Source organism: Ochotona princeps, chromosome 10 (assembly GCF_030435755.1).
Source record: "Ochotona princeps isolate mOchPri1 chromosome 10, mOchPri1.hap1, whole genome shotgun sequence".
NCBI classification, from domain to species: domain Eukaryota; kingdom Metazoa; phylum Chordata; class Mammalia; order Lagomorpha; family Ochotonidae; genus Ochotona; species Ochotona princeps.
Window position 1 is genome coordinate 319,823 of NC_080841.1, and position 18,462 is coordinate 338,284.

General features: G+C 53.0%; 1 protein-coding gene across 11 annotated transcripts in view; it reads left to right on the plus strand.

Annotated features, from left to right (window-relative positions):
* Positions 1-18,462, plus strand: part of CACNA1E (calcium voltage-gated channel subunit alpha1 E) — a 253,728-nt gene that overhangs the window by 221,100 nt on the left and 14,166 nt on the right. For all 11 annotated transcript variants that reach the window (XR_009246127.1, XR_009246126.1, XR_009246128.1 and 8 more), the window contains 11 exons: positions 291-451; positions 2,201-2,338; positions 2,852-3,053; positions 3,619-3,783; positions 4,241-4,351; positions 8,869-8,952; positions 9,504-9,629; positions 11,159-11,224; positions 14,028-14,119; positions 15,180-15,345; positions 16,740-16,867. Coding sequence is in view for 8 of the 11 variants with exons in the window: in XM_058668915.1 (XP_058524898.1) it covers positions 291-451; positions 2,201-2,338; positions 2,852-3,053; positions 3,619-3,783; positions 4,241-4,351; positions 8,869-8,952; positions 9,504-9,629; positions 11,159-11,224; positions 14,028-14,119; positions 15,180-15,345; positions 16,740-16,867 (1,439 nt within the window). In the remaining 3 variants the exon portion in view is untranslated. The remainder of the gene's footprint in view (positions 1-290; positions 452-2,200; positions 2,339-2,851; positions 3,054-3,618; positions 3,784-4,240; positions 4,352-8,868; positions 8,953-9,503; positions 9,630-11,158; positions 11,225-14,027; positions 14,120-15,179; positions 15,346-16,739; positions 16,868-18,462) is intronic.

The following is an 18,462-nucleotide window of genomic DNA, read 5'->3' on the forward strand; positions in this document are numbered from 1 at the left end:
ACCTACCTGGATTGGTATCCATCCAGGGCAACCTGGAGACTGGGCTTAGGCCCTGGGGTAGCCTCTTGATAGAACTGGTTCAGCTCTGGTCTGGGGTTCAGGCCTCAGAGGGGCTCAGCTGCATAGCCTGTCATGGTCCACAGGCCCTCAGGCTGTTGTCATGTACCATGCAATGACCCCCACCAGCTCAGATCCCACAGACTGCCATTGTCTAGGGGTCATAGGCTCATGCCCAGGGTCCTGCTCTGCCTGAAACCTTGGGCTCACACCTGGGCTGTGCCCCTCTGTAGGCCGTGTTTGACTGCGTGGTGACCTCCCTAAAGAACGTCTTCAACATCCTCATTGTGTACAAGCTCTTCATGTTCATCTTTGCCGTAATTGCCGTGCAACTCTTCAAGGGAAAGTTCTTCTACTGCACGGACAGCTCCAAAGACACGGAGAAGGAGTGCATGTGAGTGCCCAAGTAGAGCACACCTGTGTACCACACACAGCATAGTCCTTGTAGAACCACACAGTGCACCCCATACAGAACACACAGGAACACCAACACAGTGCACCCCACACACAGTGTCCCTCACACGCAGTATATTCCATACATAGTGTCCCTCATACCCTACGTACCTCACACCCTGTATACCTCACAGTGTACCCCATACACAGTGTCCCTCACACACAGTGTAACTTACACACAGTGTCACTCACACACAGTGTACCCCATACACAGTGTCCCTCACAATGTACCTCACACACAGTGTACCCCATACACAGTGTCCCTCACAATGTACCTCACACTATGTATCCAACACCATGCATCTCACACACAGCATACACCACACATAATGTTCCTCACACACCATGTACCTCATGTCCCATGTACCTCATAGTCTACCCCACACACAATGTACCCCCACACTCATTGTACCTCATACAGCATATATACCCCACACAGTGACCCTCACATACAGTGTCCGCACACACAGTATCCCTCATGTAGTGTACCACACACATTGTACCCCACAGACAGCATACCTCACACACAGTGCACCTCACACAATGTGCCAACACAGTGTCTCTCACAACTCATGTACCTCACACCATGTACCTCACAGTGTCCCCCACCCACAGTGTACCCCACACAGTGACCCTCATACACAGTGTACTCCACCCACAGTGCCCCTCACAGTGTACCACACAGTGTCCCCCACATACAGTGTACCCCCTACGCAGTGTACCACACAGTGTTATTCACACACAGTGTCCCTCACAGTGTATCCTACACACAGTGTATCCCACATAGAGTGTCCCTCACACAGAGTACCCCCTATGCAGTGTACCACATAGTGTCATTCACACACAGTGTACCACACAGTGTCCATCACAGAGTGTCCCACAGTGTCCCTCACACAGTGTACCCCACACACAGTGTCCCTCACACATCTTTCTCCTCACACACAGTGTACCCCACACACAACGTACCTCATAGAGTACCTCATACACAGTGTACTCTACATACAGTAGTAGGCCTCATACACTAAGCACATGTGCATGGTTTCTGCCTTGACCTTCCTTGTGTGACTCCTACAGCCTCCAGGTCCCACTGTTGCTCCTTCTCCTTCACTGGGTCCCTTTTTCTGAGTAGAAAGACACAATAGGAAATTAGCAACTTGCATGGAGCCCCTTCCTTTGTCACACAGGTCACTGAATATTCTCGTTCATTCATGTTAATTCTCTACCATCTATCAAGATGTGTTAAACAGGACATTGTACATGTGGAAGCTAAGCTCAGCACAAGGTTACAGAACCACTAGACAGGGACAATTTTGATCTCACATCTACAGGATAGAAAATGTGATTTTTATTCTGTAATGATACTTACCCATAGTGAAATTGCTACTTTTGTGTGATGATTTGATCACCATTGGCCACTCCATTGGAAGCTGTGGACTCCCCTGCCTGCTACCACACATATGGAAAATTAAATCTTGGACATCCCTGATGTCTCTGGTCACCTGCCTGCCCATGAAGTGTAGTGATGCCTCTTCTGCTGATGTTGCTGCTCTGTGACATGTCACTGTAGTGGACATGGCCTGATATCTGTGCAGGGTCCTGTCTACTACATCACTCACCTGTGCAGGCTGTGTCCACAGATGTGACTACTAATTGTTGATCCTGCTGATACCACACTTCTGCCTGCTTTCAGAGGCAACTATGTGGATCATGAGAAAAACAAGATGGAGGTAAAGGGCCGGGAATGGAAGCGCCACGAGTTCCACTATGACAACATCATCTGGGCTCTGCTGACCCTCTTCACTGTCTCTACGGGGGAAGGATGGCCTCAGTGAGTGATGGTTGAGTCGAGTGGGGCAGAACCATGTGGTTGCGTCTAGCTGGGCAAGACTGACCCTCAGTTAGCATCCCAGGGAACAAGTAGCTATGAGAGGGTGAGACAGTCTGAAGGGAGAAGAAAAAAAATGCTTCTAGCAGAATTGGGAAGGGACTGGCAAAGTTGGAGATGTATTTGCAGCTCTTGTGTTTTGGCAGTTACTGAGGACTTGAATGGAGCTGTCCTGTTCCTAGAGAGATGGGTTTCCAGTAGTTCACCACTAAGAGAGCCCCAAAGGCTTTGAGGGTTTACAGGTTTATCTCTGGGCATGACGTAAGGGTCGTCTGTAGAAGTGCTTAAGAGTTGGGGGAGAGCCATGGTTGTGTGCCAGGAACTCCCCGTCAAGCTGGATGTGGATGTAGGAGAGCAGCAGAGGACCTGCAGTGTCCACGTGAGGACCCAACTCCAGGGTGCATCTGCTGCAGGAGCCCAGGCCAGCAGCCAGCCTTGCCCTGCTCTGTCCCCCAGGGTTCTACAGCATTCTGTGGATGTGACTGAGGAAGACCGAGGCCCGAGCCGCAGCAACCGCATGGAGATGTCCATTTTCTACGTGGTGTACTTCGTAGTCTTCCCATTCTTTTTTGTTAACATCTTTGTGGCTCTCATCATCATCACATTCCAGGAGCAAGGGGACAAGATGATGGAGGAGTGCAGCTTGGAAAAGAATGAGGTGCCTGTGCAGACTGGGTGGGTGGGGGTGGGGGCCAGAGGGGGCGGAACCATGGAGAGAAGACAAAGAAGCCTGTTTCTGGCCCTGAGCACTTGTCTACTGGGTGGCCTGGTGTGAGGCACAGACAACTGACTGGGAGGCAGCAGAAGGACAAGTGCACCCCCATAGTGATGCGAAGAGAGGATCCTGTGTGGCATGTGCGGGGTGACTGGGAGTGAGTCATAGAGCTGCTTCTCTGGCAGCCAGCACAATTCTGGCTTGTAGTGGGGTCTCTGTGATATGCAGCTGAGCTAGGAACTGCTGAGAGCTGCAAGGAAAGTAGCAGAGTGCCATGCAGGTCTCCAGGCAGGCAGACTGGACTTCCAGGTCAGGGAAGGCTTCCATTCCAAATGTCAGCCTTTGCTGCAAGGAGCAGCTTCCTCAGTGCTATGAAGTCTCACTCCAGGGGTAGCTTCTGTGGCCACTTCAGCTCTTGCCTGTGCAGCCCTGCCCTTTGACACACACCAGTCCCTTCCAGCCACTCCCAGAGAACCCACTGTAGACTAACCCCGTGACTTGCCTGCAGAGAGCATGCATCGACTTTGCAATCAGCGCCAAGCCTCTCACCCGCTACATGCCACAGAACAGGCACACCTTCCAGTACCGTGTGTGGCACTTTGTGGTGTCCCCATCCTTTGAGTACACCATCATGGCAATGATCGCCTTGAACACTGTCGTGCTGATGATGAAGGTGAGCCCATGGCCTTGGCCTCTCCCTCCCCAAGTGGCCACCCTGCACACATACTCCCCACCCTACCCCACCTCTCCGAATGCCTCAGTGGGTGGTCTGCTGCCTCTCACTGCTTTTGCCTCATGACATCTTTGTACTCTGATCTTGTTTGGTTATCCAGACTCTGGGAACTGTGGTTCACTGGGTGCACAGGGTGTGGAAGAGTGGAGGTGGTAGGATCTGCTTCCAACAGATGTGGAATGCTAGCTGAAGCCTGAGTGCTGAAGAGCTCCCAAGAAAGTGCCTCTACCTTGCCCCCACCCCAGGCTGTTCTACCAGGGTCTAGGCACAGTCTGGGTGTGTTTTCTTGTTTAGCTGTCTCTTCCCACACCTGGTAACAGCATGGCCTGCAGGCAGGCTGGGATGGTCCACCTGCAGCCCCTGTGGCTCTGACTTGCTCTCTTTCTCTCCATGGCAGTACTACTCTGCCCCCTGCACCTATGAGCTAGCCCTCAAGTACCTGAACATCGCCTTCACCATGGTCTTCTCCCTGGAGTGCGTTCTGAAGGTCATTGCTTTTGGCTTCTTGGTAAGTGGCTGAGCCTATCCCTTGCCTGGAATGGGCCATGCTGCTCTGGAAGTGGCCCCAGATCTGACTGCAGCTCATGCTGCTGCTCAGTGGACAGCCACTGAGATGACACGGGGGGCTGGGCCACATCCCTGGCTTCCCACTGGTACAGCCACCAGTCCCTTCTGCTGCTGGATTCTGTGAGCATTTGGGGGGTGGCATGGATACTGCTGGACATGCAGTTTACTTCAGAATCCTGGACAAAGAAGGAAAGAGCCAGTGTATGAGTGCTAATTACTGGCAAAGGGGTCACAAAGAGCGAGTTCTGATAGTGAAAATGGTTCATTCTGCCTGTGTGCATAAGGACCATGACCTTTGAGGGTATGTGGCAGGGAGGTCCTTCAGTTAGGTTGTGGGGGATGGGGGGCTAGGTATAAATCTGGTGTGAACCCTCCTCTCACCTCTCAGCTGTTCATCAAACTCATTTGGCTGATGCTTGTATCTGTTACGAGTGTCAGGAAAACCCAGACCGTTGACCTATCCCTCTGTGGCCTTCCACTTTGGCAGAGTGTGTGAGCCCATCTGACACTGCTCCACTCTGCCCAGGGGCAGGACTGCCCTCAGATCCGGAGCATGGAGGCTTTTGCTGCTCTTGTGAAACAGCTCTATCTGGGTTTAGCTGGAACAGGGACTCAGACAGGTTTGATTCCTGTGAACAACGGCTGTGAGGGTTGCTGCTCGCTGCATAGCTGGGATGTGATGCTGAAGGAATCCCCCAAATGTGGCCGTTTTCTGTTCCTGGCTCCATTTTGGCTGTTTGGAGACTTGCGGAAACAAATGAGCAAAGGAACTGAGTAGTTTGCCTTCAGTGCAGTCTGGCTGAGGTCGACATTTCTGATGTCCATGACACGTGGCCTCTGCCTTGTCTGTGCCTAGCTTACTTGGGCTGAACATGGCTTGCCTGAAGCCTTCTGCTCCCACCCTACAAGCCCCCATTCGAGGTCTAGAGGCAGCTTTAGTCCTGGTGAATCTGCCTTTGTGTGAGGTACTTCAGAAAGCTGCTGGTACAATGGACCTGTTTGTTTTGGTGCAATGAAAGCCTTAGAACCCATGTGTAGTTTCTTGGTGGTACACATTTCTCATGAGGTATTGTGGGAATGCACTAAGTTTGCAGGGTGCACAATTCTACTGGCTCTTCTCCATGACTATGAAGCAGACATGGTGTTACGCCATCAGTATTACTGTTGTAAAGGAAGAAACTGAACAGGAAAGTTGTGTAGCTTTTTGAAAGTCACATGGTAGAAGGAGTGGGAGTGCAGAACAGGTGGGAATGAGAGGGTATGGTAGGAGGGAGAGAGGAAACACACCCGAGCAGTGAGTCTTCAATGCCCACATTGTCTACATGACAAGTGTATTAAATAGGCATCACTGTACTTGATATGGGTACATCAGAGATGAGAAAATTTGAGTAGCTTGCACCAAGTACAAAGCAGAGTCAGAATTCTAATCCTGACATCTTTTGACTTCACAGAACACAGTAACTGAGTTCATGTGGTAATGCACCACATGTGAGGGCCACATGAGCTGGTGGTGTCTGAGACAATGGACAGTGCTGACACTATTGTGTTTGGTCTGTGCAACATTAGGGTTGGTGTTTTCTCGTTGTGTAAGCACCCTGGAGTACACTCACATGGACTGATACGGCCATAGCATCGCTATGGGATTGCATGGAGGGCCTGTTGCTAACTGGAACACCATGTGGAGTGTGTGACTGATGTGAGGCCGTGGCTGACTGTAACACCATGTGGAGCATGTGACTAATGTGAGGCCCATGGCTGAATGGAATAGCGTGTGGAGTGTGTTATTGTGTGACTGACGGTGACTGAGCGTGTTACTTGTTGCTGACTGGAATACGGTGTGGAACATGTGACTGATGTGAGGCCTGTGGCTGACTTGAACACTGTGTGAAGCATATCACTGAGCATGTCACTTGTCACTGACTGGTATACTTATATGGTGCATGTGATTGAGTATGTTGCTTATCCTGACTGGAACAACGTGTGTTGTACAGAACTATACCATGCTTTTCTAGCAAGTGCAAAATTTTGTCTCTCTGCTTAAAGGAGTCACATCTGGGTTTCTCTGGCACCTGAGTTGCCAGCGAGGCTATTCTTGCACTTGGGGGCCATGGCCAAGTAATATGAGGGTCGCTTGGACTCCAGCAATGTGATTCCGTGGCGGCTGGTCTGCTCTGATAGTGACTGCACACAGAAATAGCAAACATAGTATTAATCCCCTGGCTGAGGGAAGACTTCTATCTAGGGACTGGGTAAGGGCAAAGGAAGAGTCATGGTGCTGCTTAGATGGTGAAATCTACATGAGTTGTGTATGTCTGGAATTTTCTGTGTAGTACTTCTCAACTGCTATTGAACATGGATAACTGAAGCTGTGGAAGGTGGAACTAAGAGTGACAGTGGCTCCTGTCCTCTATTACACTACTTCCCATCCCCTGGACTCAGTCTGTGGAGATCTGGACCTAAGATCCAAGAATTGGCACCTTCACTCCAGGTTGAGAAGGAGAAATTGAGTCTCACTATGGTTGTTTCACTGAGGGACTGATTTCCCTGAAAGAGGGCAAAGGTGGGAAGCCGTGTGCCACAATTTCACCATATGCCCATGCATCACATGGCTTTATGATTAGACCACATAACCCCCATCTTCTCATCACAGCAATGAGGGAAGCAGTGCTGCCTGACTGTCAAAACCTTGTCATGTATCCAGTTGGGTCGTGTGTATCAGGTGCCTTACCCCTGCAGATACCTGCTCGTAGGTCTGCCCCAGGTTCTTGTCCTGTGCTGGCTCTGTGGTGTCTGTCCCCACCGCTGTTCATATCCTTAGTCCTTTAGAAACATGGGTGAGCCACAACCTCAGTTTGGACCCATGAGTGAGAAAACTGAGCAGAAGCTAAGTCTAGCATCGTGTCCATGCTTCATAGTAACCATGAGAGGCTGGGTGAGGCCACCTCTATCCAACTCCGAGAGGGACAGTATGTGAATTCTTAGAAACCAGGTGTCATGAGTTTCATTGTTGTTTTGTGTTGTTGTTGTTCAATTATGTAGGAGGTAGAAAGAGTCAGAGCTGCTGCTAGCAATTCTGTTAGCAGAATACTCCCAACAGCAAGAGCTGGGTCAGGCTGAAGCCAGGAGTGCAGAGCTCAACGCAGGTCTCCTAACACTGAACACCTTCAGCTTCTGCCTAGGTGCAAAGTAACAAGGATCTGTAGCCAGGCACCCCAGAACGGGGTGTGGGTAGTTCAAGCAGCATCTGCCACAGCAGACACTGCCTCCTGGGGAACCTTAACAAGCATAGTCTGAAGTCTGTGTCCACTGAGTCCAGGAGGCTGTCCTGGGCTCTCCACTCTACTCTCCTCGCGTGGGGAGTGTGATCCGGCAGGTGGACTCCCTATCCTATCTGTGAGCCACTTTGGTTCTACTTCCATGTACTTGACTTTGTCACCTCCTGACAAATGGAGCCTGTTCTTCCTGTTGTTGTCAGGGACCAAAAGCTGGTGTGAGGAGGGCCAGTGGACTTGAGGGAGGTGTATCTGTGAACTTGAGCCATATGGGTTGTAGTGACTTTCATTGATGATTCAAATGAGAACTGTGTGTTTATAGGGCTACTTAGTACAATGTAGGTCACATGGAAGTTGTGTGATGGTGTGAATAGCCTGTGGGCATAAACTTTCCCCAGACACACTGAGATGTGGACATGAAAGTGTGTGGGTGATGGTGGGAATGGCTGTGGGCACACACTCTCCACACACTGAGATGTAGACGTGAAAGTATATGTGTGTGTGTGTGTGTGTGTGTGTGTGTGTGTGATGGTGGGAATGCCTCTGGGCACAGACTCTACCCAGACACACCAAGATTTAGACTTGGAAGTGCCGACTGTGTTATGTGACCCTCAGGCCTCAATGAAGTGGCCTTAGCATGAATAAATAAGGTCTATCAGCAGTGAGATGTAGCGCGCCCCTGGCCAGCAGGGAATAAAACGCAGACACCGAAGTTCTTCTCTGATCACACTTTATTGGAGCGCCGCTTGGTTGAGGGCAAGATGGTGGTGGGGGCGCAGGGAGAGCAAAGCGGATGGCTTATATGCAACTCTATGAGAGGCGTGTCTGTGGCTCAGTGACTGGTCGTGATAGGACAGTGAGTGCTTACTTGTCAGATTGGGATAGGTCGCTGCTGTTGCCGGGCAAACTAGGGCAGGAAGCTACGTCAGGGCAGAGTTGTTTACTCTGTGCCTGTCGCCATCTTGTAATGGCGGCTGACTGCGCTCTGCAGTGAGAAGTGCAAATTTCCAGATTAATGGCAGACAATGGCATTCTGAACAGAAAGAATTGGAGTTAGCAGAGGAAGTGAAGTGATGCTAGAAGGTACATGGATTAACATGTTCCAAGTCCATGTGACAGACAGTCACATGATGAAGGGTGTTCTCCCTCTCTCTCCTGGTGTGCTGTGTTTGGACCCGCCTGGAAGAACTATTTCCGTGACACCTGGAACATCTTCGACTTCATCACTGTCATTGGCAGCATCACTGAGATCATCCTGGCTGACAGCAAGGTGAGGGGCTTCAGGACCCTGACTAGGGTCTTGGCCTTGCATGCTCAGCCTCTGCACCCCTGAGCTTGGGAGCATTGTTGGCCATGTCCAACTCAACCAGGAGACCCTGGATGCCATGGCTAGAGCTGTGGGCAGGTGCAGCAAGGGCACAACCATCCCCATAGGCTCTATCAAATCTGATTTCAGCTCTGGGGGCACAGTGCCACAGCCCTTAGGGCTGTCTGCAGGATTATCTCCCCATTACCCCTCTTGGACTGCTGAGTGTCACTGTGTACAGTGGCAGTGCTGGATCTGCTTTGGGTGCAGACCTCAGACACTTGGTAGGAGGCCAAGGGGTTGTTTTGGTTCAAACACACAGGCCCTTGCTCTGGAGGAGCCAAGGAGGGCTCGGGAGGCAGTCATGGGTTCAGCCGAGACAGGATACCCTTATGAAGCTGAGGGGAATTCAGCAGGCAGCCTGGAGTCAGCCCCCCTCAGAGCCTGCTTGTTGATCAGGGCTTAGAGCATTGCTGGTAGAGCCTCGTGTCACCGCTGTCTCCTTTCTGCCTTAGCTGGTGAACACCACAGGTTTCAACATGAGCTTCCTGAAGCTCTTCCGGGCTGCCCGCCTCATCAAGCTGCTGCGCCAGGGCTACACCATTCGCATCCTGCTGTGGACCTTTGTGCAGTCCTTCAAGGTGAGAGCTGCAGCCCTGGCATTCCCACCATGCTCGGCCGGTGCACCAGTGCCTGCCAGGTGGAGCCTTTTCTCTGGCCCAACCAGGTGCGGAGCAGCTGCTCTCACTGTCCTCTGCCTTGTGCATAGGACAGTGCTGTGGCCAAGTGACTCACATGCCGTCATTCCTGTGGCATGTATGCAAATGGAGGCATCCAGCCTGCCTTCCTGAGGACAGCACCCCGAGAGATCCATGTGTTCTGGCAGGTTGTCACTGGTGTCAGGCCTGATAGAGCCAGGTGGTCTTGCAGGCAGGGAAGGGCATCACACGTGGCTCCCAGGTAGATGCTCTTTTTGTTTTTCTTCCATAGCTGTGTAGGGCACAGCCCAGAAGGGGACTTCTTCCTAGGAGGCCTTGTGGAGTGAGGGCCAGAATGCTGACGGCACAGCCTCTGGCAAGACCCCCGCCTAGCCCTGACCTTCAACCATGTCTCCACTCTGGGCTTTCCTCCTGTCCTATGTTTTGTGTTCAGATTTATAACTCAGCAAGAGAGAGCAGGTTGGACCTTCGCTTTTCTCCCTGGAGTGAGGAGAGATGAGTTTGGATTAGAGCCTTTGGAAGTCAGAAGGAAGAATAGGCTGACAGAGTAGAGGGTGGTCTGTCCGCTACTCAGACACCCACATCTATGCTCACCCTTCCCCAGGGCCCTCGCTCTTCTCAGGGTTTGGAATCAGCATGTCTCCAGGCGAGGTTGGTCCTCTGTAGCTCTCAGTGGTGCAAGTTGTCCACAGCCCCTGGGGCAGGGTCTTCTTTCTGTGGCTTTGGTGCTGAGCTCTGCCCCGCTCCTGTGCCTGGACTCGTGTGCTGTGCACACGCGCAGCAGTGGGACCTCACAGCACGGCTTGCTGGGGGCCGAGAGGGGCTTGCCAGCCAGCACCAAGAGTGGCCAGTCACAGACCCATCATGGCAGCTTCTATCTTCCATATTCCCTTGCCACACCTACACTGAAATGTCCCCACCCCAAAGGAACAGTGAGGATGTAAGCAAGCATATGGCCCATGGCCTCAGACAGGGCTCCGTGGCAGAAACTGGACAGGCCTGGGGGCATCTGCCTGCATGGCTTGAGCAGGCTCTGTCCCTGAGGAAGAGGTGTTAGCACAAGATGGGAGCCTCCCAGGACTGAGGACAAGTTCCCAGGCTGTGCCCATGGGCTCCGCATAGTCGGGGAACAGTAACAGGTAATGCAGGGTCTGGGAGCCAGGCCAGGTGCTGCTGTATTCACTGCCGTCCACATCATGCCCTTCAGGCCCCAGATGAGTCCACCCTAGAAGGTCCTCCCAGATCTCTGTGGAGACTGGGCTACCCTTCTGTGCATGGGCCTCAGTGTGGGTCACGGCCCACATGTATATGAGATTGGGATGTCTGTGAGGTGTTGTCGTCACCAGGAGAGCCTCATGCTCTGTCTGCTGGCTTCGGGGCAGGGCGCCATGTGGCCAGCATGCATGAGCTACTGAGCCCACCCCTGATGCTGTCACTCTGCTCCTTCTCAGGCTCTGCCCTATGTCTGCCTGCTGATCGCCATGCTCTTCTTCATTTACGCCATCATCGGGATGCAGGTGAGCTGATATCTGCTGCTCAAGCTGTGTTGCTGCCAGGGTTTAGGGGTGAAGGCACATTGGCTTTCTGCTGGCTTTTTGCTGGCCACTCAGGGCTTGGGTGCCTGCCAGACCTGCCCAGGCATGCAGCCCAGTGCCAGTCTGTGTCCACATGCCTGGACCACACGGCTGACAGGCAGGTGGTGCAGAGCAGTCAATAGCAAATGGCATGGCCTAGTCTTAGCACAGGGTTACCACTGGGGAGGCAGTGGTATCCATTTCTTAAGGCCACTGCTGGCTGGATGTGGCCCCACAGAAGATTGAGTGGCTGTCCCTCCTGTGTGTGATGACACCCAATGGGTCTGGGTTATGTTCAGATGGGCTGTGAGCCCTGCTGTGAATACCTCACAGGCCCAGGCCACTGCCCCCACCCCAGGAAGGCTCAAGGGCCTCACTTATGCTGGCATGACACGAGTTTCCAGGTCACCACCCTGTACATCTATACAGTCACCTAAAGACCTGAGTAAACAGCCTGTCACAGCTTGTGAAGGCCCATGACTGACTAGCAGACTACCTGCTCTTCTCACATGTGATGGAACTCGTGGAGCATGGGTTACTCTGCCCCCACAGTCAGGCAGGCTGGCAGCCATGGCATTCCTGACTGCCCTTCTGAGGGGTTGGCTCGGCCCCTGCATCTCTGGAAGCCTCCTCTCCCTGCTCCTTTCTCACCTCAAGTTCTTATTCTCCTTATTCCTTTGTGTGACCCCATTTACGGGAGAATTTTATTCTCCAGAAACACTGCACATCAGGAGAGGGAGACACGGCTGAGCAGTGGTGTTTGCTCCTTCTTGGAGTTATTCTGGTAGGTTCTGGTGATGCCTGCAGCATGGGTCACAGAATTGCTGCTGGTGACTTCTGACCAATAAAATGTCTCAAAGGCCTGGTCAGTAAGGTTCTTTTTCCTTTGGAATGAACTAAAACAGCACAATCTGCAGTTCCCTCCACTGTGCACATGGTAATGTATCACTGTGCTGGGGTGCCTCAGTATGCAGACACTGTGACACATGTGCACATGTGTATGGCTGTGTAGGTGGAAGAAACGAGGCTGGGCAAGGTCAGAGCAGAGATGGTCAGCAACTGCATCAAACCTTGCTTGGTCAATCTTGTCTCCAAGGGGCGGGTGAGATATAGCCACTTGCACAATGCTTGATTTTCAGCAAGTGGAGGAGCTGGTTTGTACTTACTGTCTGCACTGCGCTGCTCAGCCAGGTCCCTGACATGGTGTCTCACAGGCAGCCCCACACAGACCCACATCCGTCCTGACCCTTCCGTGAGAGGCCAGGCATTCGTTTTCCTTTCACTTCCTCCTGAACAAGACCAGCATTCTATCCTGCAGACACAGACCTGTGGTCAGCCAACTGTGCCCAGCCTGCTGCTAACCACATTGCTCCTAGGCACAGAGATGAGAGAGCAGGGCAGAGCTTTGGCTCAAGTACCCATGGAAGGTTCCTTGGAGCTTCTACAGGCTCCTGGAGGTGTTGGCAAAGGTGTAAAAGGGCCATGGCTCTTGGGCTCAGGGAGCATCCCACCTGGCCCAACCATGGACAAGATGTGCAGCGCTCCGGCCACCCAGCCTCTCTGAGCTTAGCTCCTCATCCAGCATGGACCATTTGCAGGCAGGTGCTGTGCTCCAGCCAGCCAGACTTTGGCTTTGTCCCTGATGGCCTCTGTGTCCTTGGCACAGTGTAGGCCTGAGATCACAGGGAAGGTAAAACTCAATGAAAGCCCCCTTCCCAGGATGGGAACATTTCCTCAAAAAGACTCTGGCTTTTGCCCTGGGCTCTGGATATTGTACATGACCTGTGGCTGGTCACAGCATGCCCTCTACTAGTTCATGATGGAGGAGAGGATGCGTTAGCAAACCCCAAAAATGATGAATGATGGGGATTCCCGCTTGTCCTAGGGGAGAAACTCAAGGCAGATGTGCTTACAGGATGAGGTACCTGAGGTGCCATGTGTCACTCCCTCGGTGGCATCACTTGGGGCATCTGCTTGTCTGTCCCTTCTGTCCAGTCCTCTTCCCTTTGAATATCGATATTTTCCAACTTGGAGCATCCTGTTTGCCTGGACTCTGTTTGACCTAATACAGAAGTCACTGAGATGTGAAATATCAGTCTTTCAAAGAGTGTGCACAGTGTTTCAAATGGTTCATAGAGAATGAAATTCCAACATAATGTTCACTTAAAAATGCTTTGAAATCCATTAATATAAGAAGTTTTTCAACAAGTCCCTGAAATATGTCTTGTATGGGCTTCAGAATTTTTTTCACCAAAATAAGCTGAATCTTGCTTTCCTTGGTCTCTCTAAAGTACCCCCAAGAGTGTGTATGGATGTGACTGCCGGGTAGAGGCAGAATTGGTTATCTCAGCCTGGGTGGCTCATGGACCATGCCTGCTCAGGCTACCCATTAGCCCTCTGCAGATGGATCCTCTTGTCATCAGCTCCAAAGACAGCACAAGAAACCTTTCCCTACAGCATGCCTCAGCAGCCTGAGTAGACAGCCCTAGACCACTCTAGTTTGCAGAGATGAGCCCTGTAGGAATGAAAGTGATTGGGTACAGGTCCCATGCAGACACCATGACCCAGGAGACCCTGCAGCTGAGGTCATGATGGCTGTGTGCCTTCTGGAGTGAAGGAGACAGGCACTGTGTCCTGGGCTGGAGCCGTGCCCTCACTCCTGTGTATAGCATAGGCAACTCAGGAGGTAGGTCCCGCCCCCACCCTGCTTAGTGATGCACTTTCTCTCTCTGGTTTTCTCCCCAAGGTCTTTGGAAACATCAAGCTAGATGAAGAGAGCCACATCAACCGGCATAACAACTTCCGCAGTTTTTTTGGGTCTCTCATGCTGCTCTTCAGGTACTTCTCATGGAACAGCTGTGTGCATGGGTAGCATGGCTGTGTAACTCATGGGACAGCAATGTGACTCGTGGGATGACTGTGACTTGTGGAATGGTTGTGTGACTCATGGGATGGCTGTGTGACTTGTGGGATGTCTGTGTGACTGATGGCATGGTTGTGTGTCTTGTACGATGGCTGAGTGACTAGTACGATGGCTGAGTGACTAGTGCAATGGCTGTGTGACTGGTGGGAAGGCTGTATGAATTGTGGGATGACTGTGTGACTGATGGCATGGTTGTGTGACTCAAAGGACGGCTGTGTGACTCGGAATGACTATGTGACTGGTACAATGGCTGTGTGATTGGTGGGAAAGCTGTGTGACTCATGGGATGGTTGTGTGACTCATGGGATGGCTGTGTGATTGGTGGGAAGGCTGTGTGACTCGTGGGATGACTGTGACTCGGGATGGCTGTGTGATTGGTGGAACGGCTGTGTGATTCATGGGACAGCTGTATGAGTGGTGGGATGGCTGTGTGACTGGAGGAAGGGTGTGTGACTCGTGGGATGGCTGTGTGATTGGTGGGATGGCTGTGTGACTTGAGGGATGGCTGCGTGATTGGTGGGATGGCTGAGTGACTTGGATGACTGTGTGGCTATTGAGAAAAAGCCATCCTGAGGGAGGCTGGCCCTGTCTTGTTCTTCTGCACATTTCTTTAGCCTAAGTCTTGTGTGGGGGACAGGAGGTGACACTTGGCCATACCACTCAGCAGCAGTGACATAGGAATCCCATGAATTCCCCTGACTCAGTGAAGTGTTTGCACAGTCAGCCTTAGCGTTTCCTGGGGTAGGCAGCAGGTAGGCAAGCACAGGCAGTTTCCTTCAAGTCATACTTCCTCTGAGTGCTAAATAAGACCCTGGGTGACAGGTTGTTCATGTCCCCTCTGCTGGCCAGAACCCAGGATAGACACTGGTTGCTTAGCATTTGGGGAAGGGGGGTGCCTCTAGGGAGGGGCAAAAAGGGGTGAAGAGGGACTTGCGGTCCTGCTACTGATGCTAACCCCTAGGCCTCCGGGTGCAGGAGTGCCACGGGCGAGGCCTGGCAGGAGATCATGCTGTCATGCCTGGGTGAGAAGGGCTGCGAGCCTGACACTACAGCACCTGCTGGCCAGCAGGAGAGCGAGCGCTGCGGAACTGACCTTGCCTACGTCTACTTCGTCTCCTTCATCTTCTTCTGCTCCTTCCTGGTGAGTGATGCAATGTTTGCTGCGAATGTGGCCACCCTAAATCAGCCATATCGGAGGCTCCCTCCAGTGTGAGCCAGTCTCCTCTGGGCATGTACAGGCCATTGCTTCTGGGGTGAGCCTCATTAGGTAGGAGTGCAGTGCAGCTCTGTGAGGGGATCCTGGGACCTGGCACTGGGCAACCCTGGGAGCAGGCTTCCTCGAGCCATGGGCATCTTGGGAACTGGACTGAGAATACCCTGTCTTTCTTTTGAAGCTTCTGAACCACATAAGGAATGTGAGGTGAGAGCCCGAGTGAGCCACATGCTGGGTATGGCCGCTCAGCTGGGCAGTGCTGGGCCTGCCTCAGGGTGCCTTCTCCAGTGCTGCCTTCAGAGAAAGCCTGCATGGACACTGCATCCCCTGTTTTCTTTCAAACACCAGCCAGAATAAGCAGGAAGGCGTACTTGTGGCCCTCAGCCTCAGCACAAATGCCCATGGCTGTGGACAGTGGCCACAGCTAACCAGTGGCTAGTGTTGTGGCTGCACTTGAAGATGGAATCTCTTCAGGGCAGTCCCAAGGGCTGAAACATCCCACCTGCCCAGCTCTCAGAGTATAGGTAGCAGGTGGAGACTGGGCTGACCCCCGTGGCTGCTGCATTAGCTCTAGGCAAGATGACTCTGGCCCCATTATAATTTCTGCCAAACAGGGCATGAGTGACTGGACAGAAACCACCTCTTTGCCATACATGAAAGACTTTATTGTGTCCTGTTGCAAGTGTGGCACTACTGGTAGGAAAGCAGGACACCACTGATTGGAGGAAGCTTGGTTCGTGCATGTCTTCATGCTTATATTGAGCTGCAGAAAAGAGACTGACCCTGAGCAAGACCCAGGCCTGGTCAGTGGAGGCACTGCCAACCATGGATGCTCGCTGGAGAAGCAGGATGGATAGACTGAGGGCACAGGCCCCTGGCTTCGTCTCCTGCAGCTTCATTGAAGAGGAATGTCTAATTGGGAAATCAGAAACATGGGAGCTTGGGGGGCAAAGCGGGGGGGTGCTGTGCCCTTTTCCCAGGCTGCCCTTTGCTGCACAGGACTTGCTTGGTCCTGAATCAGCTGCTTGGTGGTTCCTGGATGCCTGACACGCAGCAGGTCCTCTGGTCCACACCCCTAGACCCTGAGTTATACAGACCAGTGGTGTGGGTAACAGCTGTCTCAGGAATAACAAACTGAACACTGTTTCATGAGGGAATGGTTAACTTCCGGGCCAGCCTGACTGGACAGAGCCTGGAAGAATGCCACACACCTGACACATGGGATGAACACTGGTCCCTGCCCAGTGGGGACCCTGGCTTCCCTGGCCTGCCTGGCACCCGGGGCCCTTGGACCTAACACTGCTATCTGCCCTCACACCCAGATGCTCAACCTGTTTGTGGCTGTCATCATGGACAACTTTGAGTACCTGACCCGGGACTCCTCCATCCTGGGGCCACACCACTTGGACGAGTTTGTACGTGTGTGGGCCGAGTATGACCGGGCTGCATGGTACGTCGACCTCAGGGCCCCTCTGGATCCTGTAGGTACAGGGAACAGGGCGACTGGATGGGAGCTACAAACGCTGGAGGACTGGGGTCCAGTCTGCCACCCCATCTCCTTCCTTCCTCTGCCAGTCCCATCGCAATGCCTTGGTCTGGGACTATGCCCCATAACCCCATTCCTGCTGTGGGACTCCACTGAGTGGGGCTGATGAGGTGATGTCCTGGTGGTTCTGCTCCTGTCCCCCCATGAGGATGTCTGGGTAGACCTCCAAGGTTTGTCATAGCACTTGAGTGATGTCTTTTCCCTGAGGACACGAGGGACCCCTTTACAGTCTGCCCAGTGGTTCACCTTGGAGACTGTTGGCAGGGGTGTCAGCTTAGGAGCCCAGCAGCAGTGATGTATGTGCGTTGTCTGCAGCGAGGAAGGGATGAGGCCCTGGGGTGAGGGCTCCACTGATGCCCTATCCCCAGGGGCTTGTGTAGCTCTGGAGTCTTAACTCACCAATTGATCCTTCTGGTCCACTCAGAAAAGACCACGAAAAGTGCTGCTCCTCACAGGATGGGAGCCACCATTGCTGCTCCCCCAGCCCCCCGCAACATTATCTTACCTGGAGCCTGGGACTTGAGCTGCATAGGGCCCCAAACCTCCAGGCCCTGCCCTGGCCACAGCTAAGCAAGGGCCTTGCAGCCCTCCCTGATATGGAAGGAAGGCAGAGGCCCCAAGATCCATGTGACTGCTGCTATCATTGACTACACAGCAGCACAATGTGGAAGGGCCAATAGAGCTGTGGCTATCGCTGGCGAAGCCATTAGGGCCCAAGGACTGGCTAATCCCTCACCCAAGGGAGAAGACCCTGCCGGTTGGGACTCACCGTCCCCCAGGCCCCTTGGGTGCTCCTGACTCTAAGAACTCCAGGCCCCTGGGTGCTACTTATTGGACTCCAAGTGTCCCCTCCTCCCAGTGGCTAAAACAGCCCCCTGAGGACCAACCCAGAGGCAAGAAGGGCAGAATGTGCGAGGAACCTCTGCTGCCCACCTTGTACATCACAGAGTGAGGGACCTTGTCCAGCATCTCCAAGAGGGGACTCAGGCAAGATGCTCCCCAGTCAGATTGCCTCCCCAGACTCTTGAGCCACTGAGGCACTGTGATGGGGAGAACCAGGCCAAGGGGTGGCCCACCAACCCCACAAGCGCACGGAGACCACAGGCTTGCACTTCCATGGGGACCTTGGGCTGTCACCTGCAGGGAAGGCATTGGAGTTCCCGACGCAAGTCCTTGATTACCTGTCACTTCTGTCAGGTTTGTGTGGATCCAGGCTGAGTCTGGGGTTGGGGGAATGGAGTCAGGGTGTGTTTGTGACTCCCTCGGGGCTGTTCTCTGAACACTGGTCTCACCAGGGCCTGCAGCAGCAGAGCTCCAGCCAAGCCCTTGCTCACTGCTCACCAGCCTCCCGTCTCATGGTCAGCGGAAGCTGTCCAGACGTGCAAGTCCGAGCTGCTGGCCTGTATCTGCTGGCCTGTATCCTGGCAGCTTCAGCTGGTGATCGGAGGCTTTGCGACCTGCTGGGGCAGCCAGGGACACTGGTCTGAGCTCAGGCCTTG